At 43.6% G+C, this 14153-nt stretch overlaps 1 protein-coding gene across 1 annotated transcript in view; it reads left to right on the top strand.

Moving 5' to 3' along the window:
- The first annotated feature begins 732 nt into the window (after positions 1-732).
- The window catches only part of PTPN1 (protein tyrosine phosphatase non-receptor type 1), a 67089-nt gene continuing 53668 nt past the window's right edge, over positions 733-14153 (top strand). The window contains exon 1 of the mRNA XM_055308170.1: positions 733-936. Coding sequence (XP_055164145.1) covers positions 874-936 — 63 coding nt within the window. The 5' untranslated portion in view covers positions 733-873. The remainder of the gene's footprint in view (positions 937-14153) is intronic.

The following is a 14153-nucleotide window of genomic DNA, read 5'->3' as shown; positions in this document are numbered from 1 at the left end:
TTCTCGTATGTGCTTTAAAGACCCCAAGTATGGTAGCTGGTAAAAAATACTGATTCCTGGGCACCTGAATCCTTTTAAAGTGGTTCCAGAAATCTGCATTATCCAATAGATGAATGTACCATGCAATCTGTGCTCCACCGAGTCGTCTGGGCAGCATTTCCTTGCTACTCTGAGAAATACTGAAAATCATTCCAAGACCCCGATCCATTCATTCCTGCAGTGCCCAGGACAGGTGACCTCAAGCCGAAATCTTGCGTTTCATACAAGGACAGTACCCACGAAAAGGGGGCAGACGTTTGGCCTGAGGGGCAGCAGGCACGCAGCCCTCGGCCCATACTCCAGCTGGCAGCACTGAGGCCGGGGCCTCAGCGCTGCGGGAAAGATTCACGGCTACTTCAAGGTCACTCAGCGACTCCAAGGGCTGCGTGGAGGCTCGAACCTAAGATCCCCCTGGGGCCATGCAAACCCACGCTGCGTGGGCGGGGCTCCCGGGGTCGCCTAGGCAACGGGCGCGCGCCACGCCCAAGCCCCGAGCCCCAGGCCGGGGGGAGAAGGGAGCGCACGCTGCCTGACGTCTCGCGGGGCCGAGGCCATTTCCCCCAGCTCCTCCCCCGGGCTCCGCCCCGCGGAAGTGCTTGCCGACAGTCTCGGGCGCTGATTGGTTCTCTCACGCGGGGGGCGGAGCCTGCGGCAGCGCCGTGCGTACTTCCGGCTGCCGGGTTGACATGAAGAAGCAGCGGCGGCGGCTAGGGCGGCAGTAGCGGCGGGAGTTGAGGCTTGCGGCGGGGCTCCGGGCTGAGAGCGCGGCGCGGCCTAGAGCGGCAGGCGGTACAGTGGGCCCAGGAGGAGGCGCGGCAGCCGCCCTGGCCCGTCATGGAGATGGAAAAGGAGTTCGAGCAGATCGACAAGGCCGGGAGCTGGGCGGCCATTTACCAGGTGGGGTAGCGCCCCGGAGCGCGGCAGGCCCCTCGCTTAGGCCGCGTGAACCTTCCCTCAGACCCCCGGGCCCGGTGCTGCCTCTGGGTCTCGCCCTGCGCTTCCGCCCCGCTGCGTGAGGATTCGATCCGCCGGCGGCACCGGGCGGCCTCCTGTCTCTTTGTCCCCCGGGTGGGCCTGCGTCTCTCCGGGGACTCTCGGACCCCTTGGACCCCCCCCCCCCCCACCTCGTATCCTCCAGCCCGGGTGAGCTCTCAAGCCTGGAGGCCTCCCGTCGGTGCTCTCCGCGCGGGGCCCTCGCCCCCTGACCCCGCCCCCCTGCTTATCCACTCTTTGTCCCCCGGGGGTTGATGGAACACACGCTCCCCCCCCCCCCACTACTTCCTTTTCTAGCCTGGACCACCTCAGACGCTCTTCCTTTGTCTCCCTGGGGGGAAAGGGTTACTCCCCCCCTCCCTCCGTCCCATTTCCTTTCCCCTCGTGCCGGTGTGTGTCAAGTCCCAAGGATGACAGCCCCCTTCCCCCCCTTCCTGCTCATTCGTTGAGTGAACATGAATCGGCGTGCCCACTCCGTGCTGGGCACGGCGCTGGAAGACGGGCAGGACCCTCTTTTTCTCGCCAAAGCTTAGAGTCGAGTGGGGCAGTCAGAAACACGAGCGAGCCCTTTGAGGCTGTGACAAGTGCAGTGAAGAAAACAAGACATCCTGACGGGGTAGAGTCGCTGCCTGGAAGGTGGGCCACCTCCAGGGGGATCAGGGAGGATCTGTCAGAGGAAGAGACGACCGCGCTGTGAGCTGAATGGGGAGCCCCGACATGGTCCGGCCAGAGCGCTTTTCAGCCAGAAGGCCCGCGATTCCCACTAGTCTGGGGCCAAAATGTCACCGTTAACGTTTTTTGTTTGTCTGTTTGTCTGTCTGTCCCCCACCCCTTCTCTAAAATAGCTTCTTTTCCCCCCCGTGAGCATCTTCTCCTTTTTGTCCTGGCTGAGATGATTGAGCCCTCTCTCCCAGTCCTCCATCTCCCTGTGGGTTACGTGGTTCATAAATAAAAAGTTAGGAAGGTAGGGTTTCTCACCTATCTGCAGCATCAGATGAACAACACGAAAAGGTCTGCTTTCATAAGCAGCTAAATCCTCTAAAGAAAACACGGGCTCCCGATTAAATGTCATTGCGGGGGCTGTGAGGATTAACCACAACCACACTCGGTATTTTAAATAAGCGACGGAGGGAGTAGGGAGATTTTGTTACTCGTGTAAAGGGAGAATGCAGTTTATTCTGTTTTCGGCTTATGGGCCCAAAAGGCAAATTGTGAGATCCATCAGCTGGTAGAATTAAAGTCTATTTTGAGCTCCACTTAAAAAGGAAAAAAGCTTTAAGCAGTTCTTTTGGTATGCTTGCCTAACAAAAGCCTTTTTTTGGCAGGCTTGGCTTCATGCGGATTTGCATCAAGCTTATTTTGACAGGATTCTTCTTACTAGAACTGTAATGGATAGTAACTTCTTGATAGACTAATATTTGTAACCACTGTAATCAGTATAAGTGTGCTGAATCAATATGTGAAATTTGTATTCTCTCTAGTCTGAGGTAATTGAATGAATTCCACTAGTGACTTTGAGAACGTGTAGGCAAATTTTCTGCATCAAATTTAATGCAGTAGTGTCTCAGTGGCTTTAAATGAAGAGATTGTTGGCTCAAAGTGTTGATTAGAATATGTGCCCCATCACAAGTGGAGGTGGCCCCCAGGAAGCTTTGGGGAACATCTTCTGTACTGAAACTAAGTTGGCAAACAACAAATTCATATTCTAAAAAGTTCTTGGGAAAAACAAAAACCAGTTCTTGGTTGAATTTTACTACTGTTTTAGGGCAGAGTGGGGAAACCCATCACCCAAGCATTGTTAAGACTGTGTTAGGCATAACCACCAGCATGAAGCATGTTGGTTTTCAGTTGATTTCCCTTGCTGTTCTTATGTTTGTCTGTCACATTTGAATACCAGAAGTTAGTCACATTGCAATGTGTTGAGATTTCCCCAGCTTCTTAGTGGATTGCAGATCCACAAAAGAAGGTGGCTTCTTTTTATTTTAAAGAATTGTCCACTGTAGGCTTTCTCACCTATTCCGTACAGATGTTTTTCTTTTCTAAAATTGAAATCAGAATCTCCTCTCAGTTTTAAGTTTAAAAGTGGCTCTTTATGGGGCAACTGTGGCAGTTTTAAAAACGTAGAGTTCAAACGACCTTGAGTCCAAAGTGGCAAATTTCCCCAAAGTGTGTCAGTTTGCCAAAACCATTATTTTTCAAGAATTCAAAGAAACGTGTTTATTGTTGGTAGAATATAGAAGTAAAAAAATTCGTGCCTTATTACATGTCACAGTGAGGGCAGCCTTATATAAAGATATTTGGAGCTTGTGTAGTTTATTGTGATTAGAAACGTGATATATAATTTTGGCTTAAAATTTTGTAAATGAGACAGTGCAGTTATTTCTTACCATATTTCTTTCCTAACTAAAACAAAAAGATGCAAGACCTTGGAAACAATTGGGAGAAGAACAAAGGGTGAAGTAGTGAAGTAGACTCGAATGCCATGCCGTAGAATATGGTGGCTTAGGAAACAAATATCTCAGGCGAAGATTCTGTGCTAAGATTCTGTGCTAGCTCAATTTGATAAAGTGAGCATAACTGTGTTTTTAATAACCCTAATCGTGTAGATACTAATTAGCATTTATATAAGAAGTCAGCTTCGATAGCATATGTAGATGGTTTTAAAAATTTTCTGTCATTTAAGCAATTGTGTGCCTGTTTTGAAAAGTGCTAGTAACACTGAGCCTGAAGTTTGAGTTGGTCTGGCTGTGGAGAAGAGGAGAGAGATTCCAGACAGGGGAGAGGGATTGTTTTTTTCGGAGCTGATATGAGAGAGAAGAGGGCTGAAATGAATGAAGATAGCTAATGAGCTGCCCTCCGATTGTAGTTTCAGATTTGGGTCAGGTGTTTTGCTGTTTGTCTCATCTCCAGTTCTTTGATTCTCTGCACTGTTCACTATTTTTCACTGTGAATGATGTGATTGTTTCAGATAAAGGAGATTGCAACAATAGCTCGTGACTTGAAGTCAAGATTTATTCCATGTTAGAGGCAGGCTTTGTAAAGTGGGCCACTCTTCCAATTGACATTTGTTTTTATAGCTACTTGCATTATGAAATATGATCGAATGCTTGACTTAGGTTAAAACCATGTTCTAACAGTTCACTCAAATTCCTTACTGCTGTATGCAGCTTATATTGTTACAGTCCAAGAAGATGAATATGAAAATTTCCTAATAATTTAGAAGTATCATTCTTTTCAGACAAAAAACTGCTTTATGCAGAGGAGAAAGATCTATACACTATGACTCACTTCACTTAAAAAAAAAAGACAAACGGAAATGACATGGAGACATTGGGAAGTTCTAGTCATCTTGAGTGACCCATTAGATCTAAATGTTCTCGTGTAGCCCTGGTTTGAGTGAACTAAATTTAGGTGTCTGATCACCACTTTGGAAATGGTGTGAAGACCTCTGTGATTGTCTGGACTCAGATTAACTGGGAGCACAAGTAGAAATAGTGGAGGGGAAGTATTTTTGCTCTTATTATTTCTTTGGCATCCCTGGCATATTTATACTTTGGTACTTTTGGAAGTATGTAAGCTGTATAAGATCAATCAGTTGGCTCTGAAAAGTCAGCCAGGGGATAATGGTAATGTGAACGATTTTCAGTTGCCAGTGACCTACCATTGGGCTCCAGGCCTTCCTTCCTGTGTTTGCATTTTAGCATGGATGGCTCCCCAAAATCTATAAAAAATACCTGGTATTTTTTTTTTAAGATTTATTTACTTATTTATTTATTCATGAGAGAGAGAGAGAGAGACAGAGACAGAGACACAGGAGGAGGGAGAAGCAGGCTCCATGCTGGGAACCCGACTCGGGACTCAATCCCGGGACCCCAGGATTGCGCCCTGGGCCAAAGGCAGGCGCTGAACCTCTGAGCCACCCAAGGATCCCCAAATACCTGGTATTGAATAATGTCACTGAATGTATACTGAATTTTGTGATAGAAATACATTTAAAAAATGCCCCGTAGGGTTTTTCAGACTATAAACCGCTGAAATAATTGTGCCTCTTCTTTTTGTCCCCTCCTCCCTGCCCCTTTTTAAGTTGTCTATTTTCTGATCTTTATTTTTTTTTTAATTTATTTATTTATGATAGTCACAGAAAGAGAGAGAGAGGCAGAGACATAGGCAGAGGGAGAAGCAGGCTCCATGCACCGGGAGCCCGATATGGGACTCGATCCCGGGTCTCCAGGATCGCGCCCTGAGCCAAAGGCAGGCGCCAAACCACTGCGCCACCCAGGGATCCCTATTTTCTGATCTTTAGATGAGAGAATCCTTTTGGCAATTTTTGTCTTATGCCGTTTGTTTAATTGCAGGTCTTTTTTGTAAACCTGCCTGCGAGCCTTGCATATTTTGCACAAGCTACTATTCATCTCTAGTGTTTGTTAATTTGTTCATTCTTATTACTTTGTCAGTGTGTTAATTCGTTGGTTAATTTTTAACGAGCTAATACTGACAAACAGGCTGGGTTCTTCCTAGGAACCATGTTCAGGGAAAATGGGAAGTCCTAGGTGGGCCTAGCTGTTTCCAAGATGATGTAGTTTGGTACCAGTCATTAGATGTGCACATCTTGAATGTCCATGACTGCCGGGGCTAGTCCTGATTCCCTCTACCACATTTCATTGATTGGCCACCATGGCATCCTTTCTACCACTCAGGGTCTGGGTCCTCCAGTTTTGCCTGTGAGACTCTTGTTTTTAGTTTCACACCACAGAAATGAGGTAAACCTGTAACAAATTAATACGGTCCCGTCACAGTCTCACCATGTATATTCTTGGCATTATCCTGGGAATAATTGTGTTAAAAACAGACCTGAGCCTGTCCTTCTGTCGAACTCCTTCTAGTGTTTCCATAGTACCTGTAAGGTCCTAACTCCTTAGCCTGGCAGCCAGGTTCCAGCCATCCCCTCCTGTGGTGCCTTCTCTTCTGACTGCACTAGAAGGTGCAGGGTCCTCCAGGCTCATCCTTAGCTTTCAGTCTTGGGTCTTGCCTTAGCACTTTGTCCAGGCTGCCTTTCCCACAGTCTGGCTTGTGGCTCCCTGCTCAAGTGTGCATCTCCTCACTTTGGATTTTGCTCTTTCTCCTATGTGCGTTTCCAGACAGCTTCATACCTATCTCGTCTGCACCCCTGCTCTTAAAGGCTGTGTTTCTTTCCATCAGGGCCTGTGTCCTCTGGAGTCCGAGCTGTGGAGGTCAGCTTTTCTTCCCTCGTTCTCTTGGTGCTGTCCGCACCTGGCACAAGGTGCCTGAGTAATCTGGGGATGAAATTGGTTGGCAGCACCCTGCCAGTAGAGAGATGAACAAGACCTATTTCCCAGTTCCCATTCTAGGTGGGGAAGGAATGATAGAAACAGTTAGATTAGCCTGCATTAGTCCTGATAGCAGAGGTCACTCTTGAAGAAAATCGCCACGTTTTAAGGTATAGCCTGCTGAGGCAATTTAGTACCACCTGCTGTGGTGGCTTGGAAGAAAGGCTTGAATTCTTACCAAGTAGGAGCTGATACCACCAGTTTTATAGGAACTTTACGTTTAATAACAAATTTGTACTTGGATTGAGGCGAACTTAATAGGAAAATTGGAGGTGCTATATCTGTCTAAGAATTACCAAATTACTCTGTCCTCATCCCTGTTGACTTGTTCTCACATGCCTTCTAGAAGGGCTTTGCGTATAGTTGGCTTATAAAATATTTTGATTATGGGATATAAAATATGGTTCTCCATAAAGTAGCAACCCTTACAAAGACTGTGATCCCCCCCCCCCCCTTGCAAAGTATTAAAAGTAAAGGCAGATGTTTTGGTCTTTGATCAGACCAAACTTCGGGGCAGGGGAGAGTAGTTTAATTTTTTGCATTTTGTTTGGTCCCAGCTCCGTCATGAAGCATGCTAAATGGGCCCCTTCCTTTGTAAAAATGATCCTGGCCTAACTGATGATGAAGTTCACGTCAAGTAATAAAAGTCTTTAATGTAAACACAGAGAATTTAATGTTCCTGAAGTAATCCTCGTGAACACTGTAGTGGTTACGCCGTTTTGTAAGGTGTGTGGGTGTCCACGAGTACAGTTAGGCTCAAAAATGCATAGGAGTTTTGTGAGTATTGTTAACGGTTCAAAAGAATTGAGTCCTTTTTCCAAGAAGTATTAAACATTTTTAATAAGTAGAGTTCATTTGATTTACTAATGTGGGAAAATGAGTAGCACTGACATACGAGATATGCTTGCAGTTTTTCTCTAAGTAGCAATTGGGTGGTTTTTCCTGTAAAAGATAGAGGAACTGATTCTTGAGAATTTACGAAAGATTCAACCCCAGCTAGGTACCCGAAGAGTAGCTGCCCTTTGTGATGTAATTTTAGAAAGAAACCTACATCTGGTCTAAACTTCATTTGAATAGTGTGATAGTTTACACAGCTGCCATGTTTGGGAAGAAAGTACCTAAGTCTCCAGCACTTTAGAAATAATACTTTGTAGAAGTGGGCTTCATAGTTCACGAGCTGCTACCCTTTTAGCTAGGCAGCTTGACATAAACATGAGTATCTTTCTAACAGTTTTTAAATTTTGAATGTCTGAAAACTGGAAACAAGACCATTTCATGTGGAAGATTCTTTTCCCCCCAAGATGAATAGCCAAGGAAGAGTCTAGTCCCCCCAAGTCCATTGAGGGGATGTGATACGAGTCACACTGCAGACAGAATAAATAGCAGCTAATAACAAATGATTTTTGGCCTTAAAAAAAGAAAAAAGGTGACCTAATTCAGTTTATGGTTCCAAACGCTTAAGATTCTAGCAAGGCAGTCCGTTTTGCACGTAGTCCATAGTAATTAAGATAGAGCTGATGCTTCAAGAAGTTACTTCTGCCATATGGACTCATAAAGTAAACATGGCTGGTTAGCAAAGTGACACTTAAGGTCTGTATTTTCTCTGGAACCTACATGCATTGTTTACTACTCTTAATTTGATACCATGCTGGGAAATTCTCGATCCTAACTTAGGGGTTACTGCTTGTTGAAGTAATAAACCTTTGGGCCAAAGGGGACTTGTGTCTTGGGCTCCTTCTCTTTTAGATGCACAGGCTTCTTCCCGAAGACTGAGTGAGGCATGTTTTCTTCTACAGATGAAGAAGGAAAAACCTCGGCTGTGTTTGTGGCTTTTGTGGGCAAGTGACACCACTTGCAAAGATAAGATGAGCATAGCAAAACTAGGTTTCCAAATCATGTTTTTAAAATGTATTAGTTAGTGATCCAGAGAAGGAAAACATCTTCCTGACCTGTTATTCTCATGAAATGTTTCTCCCCTGACTTTTTTTTCTTACTTAATGTATTCCTCCTTGGTGCATTTCTTCCTTTTGAGGAATCTCATTTTAAAATTGCCACACTAAGTTTCACTGAACAGCCTAGCAAGATTTTATTCTGAGTCCTGATTACTCAGAAAATTATACACTATGGTGAATTGCTTACAGGAAAGCGAACATCAAGTAATTACTCCAAATAGTTGGAGCTCTCTTAAGAACAAGAGTATACTTAAAAGTGCCTGCGGATGAAATAACTTCTGAATATAACTTCACTCAAGAGAACAAATAGACAGAACTGCATTTAACATAATGTGGTAAATTAGCTTTAAATTCTCTTGATGGTTAAACATTTGTCACCGTTATGTTTATCTCTTTTAGATTTTGTCCTGCTTCATTATTCAAATAGGGTTAGTTTTGCTTCTGCAAGGGCAAGGGAAAGAAATGCCTTCACTAGGTCATAAATATTTGTGGGGCACCCTTTTGCAGGGAGAGGAGGCGCCTCTTAAAAGATACTTTGTGTCTTCTGTGGGGGGATATTCTGTTTCGTATTTCTTTGTTGTGGCCCTTTGGCTTTGTTTTCCCTCTGTTTGGCACTGTATTGTAAAGGCAGCTGAGAGTTGGGAGCATCTAGGAGCATAGCTGTTATTGTTCTCCACTACCTGGATACAACATCTCTGTTGCCAGGGTCTTTTGGGTCATCCTCAGGGGTGGGGTGAAGGGGTACAGCGGAATGGTGCAAAATCAGGAAGTTGCATTAAACCACATCAGGTTTACAAGCCCAGAGCCACATTTCTGGAACCGTCCCCAGTGTACAGGTGATTCAGCTACACCAGTGGATAGCTGGTCCCATCTTTTAGGCAGTCCTTGAGAAGCCACATCCCTGTGGTGCTGGGTTTTAATGGATCCTTTATGCACCTCTCATGGTGCCATCTCTAAGTATAGTAAATGTTCCTTCACCTCCCACTACCAGTTTTTCTTATTGTACCCAGGAATTATTAGTGTCATATGTGGTTTTTTATTTCATCGTTCTAGCCACAGCACCCAGGTCTACTATACTCCATTATCTGTCTGCCTGTCAGAATGCTTCTGAGTGACAGTCCTGAGCACACAGAGGCAGTTGGCAGGTTCTACACTCACCTTTGATGAACCACTTGTTTGTCCTTTGTGAGCTTGTATTTCCTCCAGAAAACTTATCCAAACATCATCATCATGCAGAGAGAATCACTGCAAAAGGTTAACAAACCTAGTACTTTTTTTTTTTTTAATGAACCTGTATTTGTCAACTGAGTTTCCTTTTGCAACTTGTTCCCCTACTTGATGACAAGAAACTTTTGTTTCCCAACAGACTTTGTTTGTTGGAATCTGTTGTTTTTGAAAGTAGGAAATAAATGGTTTTAGGAGATGGGGGCAAGCTTCGGTTTGGAGTAGGAGTCTGGTGTGTCCCTAGTTCTTGGTGTGAAACGCAGCTGGAGATGGGTGCGGTCTGTCCTCTAAAATTTCCTATCTTCAGTTTGGGGAGGTGGTTACTGTTCTAACCACTTAAGAACTGAACTGCATGGTACGTGCTATTTTACTTACAGGGCAAAACTTAGCTCTAATGGTTTGCCTTGTACTTGCCTTCAGATTAATAAAATGTCATTTTTTGGTAATGTTTACACGTTGGGCCTGTTTTAGAAGGAAGAAAGGATACAGCTGAAGTTAAAGGCATAAATTGGCATCACACCGTTAGTTTTGTAAATGCCTTTAATGTTGATTTTTGTAGGTTGATCTTAAGGAAGTGATAAGTATGTTAGGTTATTTGTGGTTTGAGCTAATTTTAGTCTGCTGTTCACAGCTTGCTTTATATCCTTTGAAATTAAAACATGCTTTCTAGAAAGACAGATTTTGAATGTAGGACACACTCTATATTCTCCACTGTCCTGCATTTCACAAAATATTTTCTTGGTATTTTGGAAGTTGGACAGTTTGAAGCATAGTAACATTCTTTTGAAATCGTTAATTCCTTTGCTTGGTGATGTCTCTACTTTTCCAGTGAGTGAATTAGATTATTTCATAAAGGCTTGGAACTCTTGCTCCAAGCTGGTGGCTAAAAGGGCACAGTTAATATTAGAGGATTTTTAGAAGAGCATAACTGACCCTGAGATGTACTACTGAAGCGAGGGTTTGATTGGCTGTGTATCAGAAACCTTCTCCACCCTGTCTCCTTGGTTGATAGGGCCTTTTGCTCCCAGGGGCTAGGTCTTACATCCCTCTCTGGTGCTGATTAGTTTCACACAGGACAGTTGTGTTTCTAGGCTTTGGTCTCAGGCTGCCTTGCTACCACCCTTAACCATGCTGAACAGACATCTCTCTGGGGATTTGTGAGGTAATGGAAAAAGACGGCTGGGTTCGGGTTCTCAGTTGGCCTTGACTGTTGTGGGACCTTGAAAGAGTTACATGCAAGATGGTGATGAGACGAGAGCTGTATAGCATGACTCGAAGCTAACATTCTACAACTGCGGGGTCACATGAGGAGCCAGGAGAATGGGGCACCATTTCTGGAAAACTTGAGGGTTTGTGTCCTCTCTTGCTAGATTTGGTAGCTTTATATGATGTTACGTGATTCTCCCTTATCTAAGAGGGAGATGGGTCTTTAAATTTTCATATTAACTTAAAACTTTAAGAATCCATTATTATGTCCTTAAAAATAATAAAAATGCTCAGTGAGGCCACAAATCAGATTATTTTATAAAACTACTGCATACCACATTGGTGAATGTCATTTCCTTAGAAACTTTTTCCTTAGAAAATCCTTTTTATGTCTAAAAAGGATTCGGGTTTTGTAATTGGACTAATATCTCCCATTCAAGGAAGAAATGCAGTCTGATCCATGTTCTACCCTCTTTCGTAATAAATTCCAGTAAATGGCTAATGTTTATTGAATTCTCTATGCTCTAGGCGCTGTGCAAAGTGCTTTACATGCAGTACCATGTATTATACACCATAAATTGTTCTTTAGTAACAGGAAATACTTTAGGAGGACAATTAGGTGTCAGAGCCTTGATGATGTTCTCTGCTTCAGATCTCCTGTGTCCTGAATCCAGCTTGACAGTGGCATTGTGGCCATGCTCACACTGGTGCCCAACTGCAAAGAGAGACAAAGAATTGTGCTAATAACTAAAGTCTCCTGATTTAATAGGTCATAGAAGAGATAATTTGTAGATTTAGACCTTTACCCAGTTTTCTGTCCTTTTCCCTAGATATCACAAACTGGCCACCCATGGTCCTACTTCACTTGGTCTGCGCAGTGGGTTTTTGTTTTTTTTTTGTTTTTTTAAAGAGGAGTATAAATTTTTGCCATTGTTTCTAAATCAGGAGAAGTCATATACAAATCTGGATTTCTGGTCTTCTCTTGAAAAATCTGAAGACTATGCTGTCTGAGTTCACCTTGGCAGTGGTCTGCTAGGCTGAGGGGCATCACTCGTGCTGGACAGACGTGTGTGTGTTCTTCAGTTTAGCACAGCTTCATGGCAGGTCACGCTGCCCTCCCTTACACGAACCACCCACCCCTTGGATGCGCTTGAGTTTGCAGCCTGTAGTCCAAGTTGGTTTTTTTCCTTGGCATTTGATACTAGTATTAGAATTTTTTAAAAAGATTTTATTTATTTATTCATGAGACACACACAGAGGCAGAGACCTAGGCAGAGGGAGAAGCAGGCTCCCTATGGGGAGCCCGATGTGGGACTCCATTCCAGGACCCTAGGATTACAACCTGAGCCAAAGGCAGATGCTCAACCACTGAGCCACCCAGGTGCCCCTAGTATTAGAATTAAGATGATTTTTAAAAGATGTTTAGCCTTGCTCTAAGTAGCTGGTATGCTGTTATGGAAGATCAAAGCAAGGGAGGACTAGCCAGAGATAGTTTGATTGCTAGTGTGAAAATGCCTGTGAGAGTGCCCTTGATATTAAAATCCAGGATGAAATCTTAAACCAGGTGCTTCTTCCTGCCCTTCCCCTTTCCCTCTTCATCTTTAACCCCCTCTGCTATTTTGAGGAAGTTGGAAACTGCCACCATTTTTTCCACCTTGGGTGACTGAATGTAAGTATTTTTGTCCCATGTTCAGTTATTTCCATGAACTATTTTTGATGACCAACTTGGAAATTAAATTGGGATTTGATATAAAGAATGAGTTGCCCAAATATGCTTGCATTGAGAAACCGAAGTAGTGGTGTTTTAATGACTTGTGACTTGGTTAGGTATGGTACCATTTTCATGTGTCTTGAGCTCATGATTAGATAGTTTCTCTTCTTACTCTTTCAAGGGATGAAATAAGTGGTGTCCATGATATAAGTAAAATAAATAAATATACATTCAGGTTACAAAGAACGTGTGTTGTTAAATCTCTGTTTAGCTACAGAGGGAGATACTATATTGTAGGTCATTCTTTTTCTTTGATCCTTCTTGAGCATCTATTCCATAGAGGTATATTCTATTGACAATTCAGAGCAAGGAATAGATAAAGAAAATTCTTTACCATTAGAAAACAGTCAAGGTCTTCATTCTAAGTTGAATCCCAGAAGGGAATCCCAAAACCAGCTCAGTGTTTAGTAGCCCTAAATCATGTATGGGATGGCATTAGCCATTTTATACTTTTTTTGTACAGTGAAATCAAAATCAGTGACCTAAAGACCAATTTCTCTGTGAAGCTTTTCATCCACCCTCATTTCCTCTCTGTTCTAGATTTTAAGCTTCTTGCAGGCAAAGTCCATTCATTCAGTCATTCAGCAGATACATGGACAGCTATTGAGTGCTAGGGCCTCACTAGATGGTGAGGATAAGTGGTGAGTGAGACACCCTTGGTCCTCGCCCTAAGAAGCTTCACAGTCCAGCCAGCAAAGGAGCTGAATGGAGATAGTTCTAGTTCAGAGTGATAAGAGCTCTCACAGTCCCAGAGCTCATGCTAGGCCCAGGGCACATCCAGATAGAGGTAGTCAGTTGGGATTGAAAGCAGGAAAAACAGATGGAAGAGCTGTCCAGGAAGGATAATATATAAAAATAATAGACGTCTAATTGGAGATCCGAAGAGCAAAGCAGGAGTGAGCCCTGTTACATTACCAGCATTTTGTGAAAGCATGGGAACATATTTAACTTTCTTCGTCTTTGCTTTTAACCTTTCTCCTTCCATCTCTAGCACAAATTCATATGCATTGTATACCTCCCCCATATATATTTCCTTTTTCCTTTCTTTTCTGTTTCCTGTGCCATTACTTCTTAACCTTAACTGCGCTAATGGCCTCTGAACCCTTCTAATAGGATGGCATAGTGGAGGTTACATTATGCCCTTGACCATCCCCACCTTGCAATGAAGTCATCTGTGTAGATGTGTTCAGGAGGTTTGTGTGCCATCACCTTACAGCCTGAGAGCACCAACCATAGTGGACTGCACTTAGTAGGCAAATAAATGTAGTATTCATTGCTATGACTGATAACTTTGGTGTAAATAGTTTATGCAGATCCTCTACGGTCTATACAAAAAGCAAAACTATTGTATATATATATTTTTAAGATTTTATTTATTTATTCATGTGAGAGAGAGAAAGGGGCAGAGACACAGGCAGAGGGAGAAGCAGGCTCCGTGTAGGGAGCCCAATGTGGGACTCGATCCCTGGTCTCCAGGATCACACCCTGGGCCGAAGGCAGTGCTAAACTACTGAGCCACCTGGGCCGCTCATATTATATATTTTAATAGGCAAAAAAAAAAAAGATTCTTTAAAAGAATCTTTAAGTATAAGCCTGATTCACTAAGAATAAATTGAAAAT

The sequence above is a fragment of the Nyctereutes procyonoides genome, unplaced genomic scaffold (assembly GCF_905146905.1).
Source record: "Nyctereutes procyonoides isolate TBG_1078 unplaced genomic scaffold, NYPRO_anot_genome, whole genome shotgun sequence".
NCBI lineage: Eukaryota > Metazoa > Chordata > Mammalia > Carnivora > Canidae > Nyctereutes > Nyctereutes procyonoides.
The sequence above is the reverse complement of the archived record's forward strand: the minus strand, read 5'-3'. Positions and strand labels throughout refer to the sequence as shown.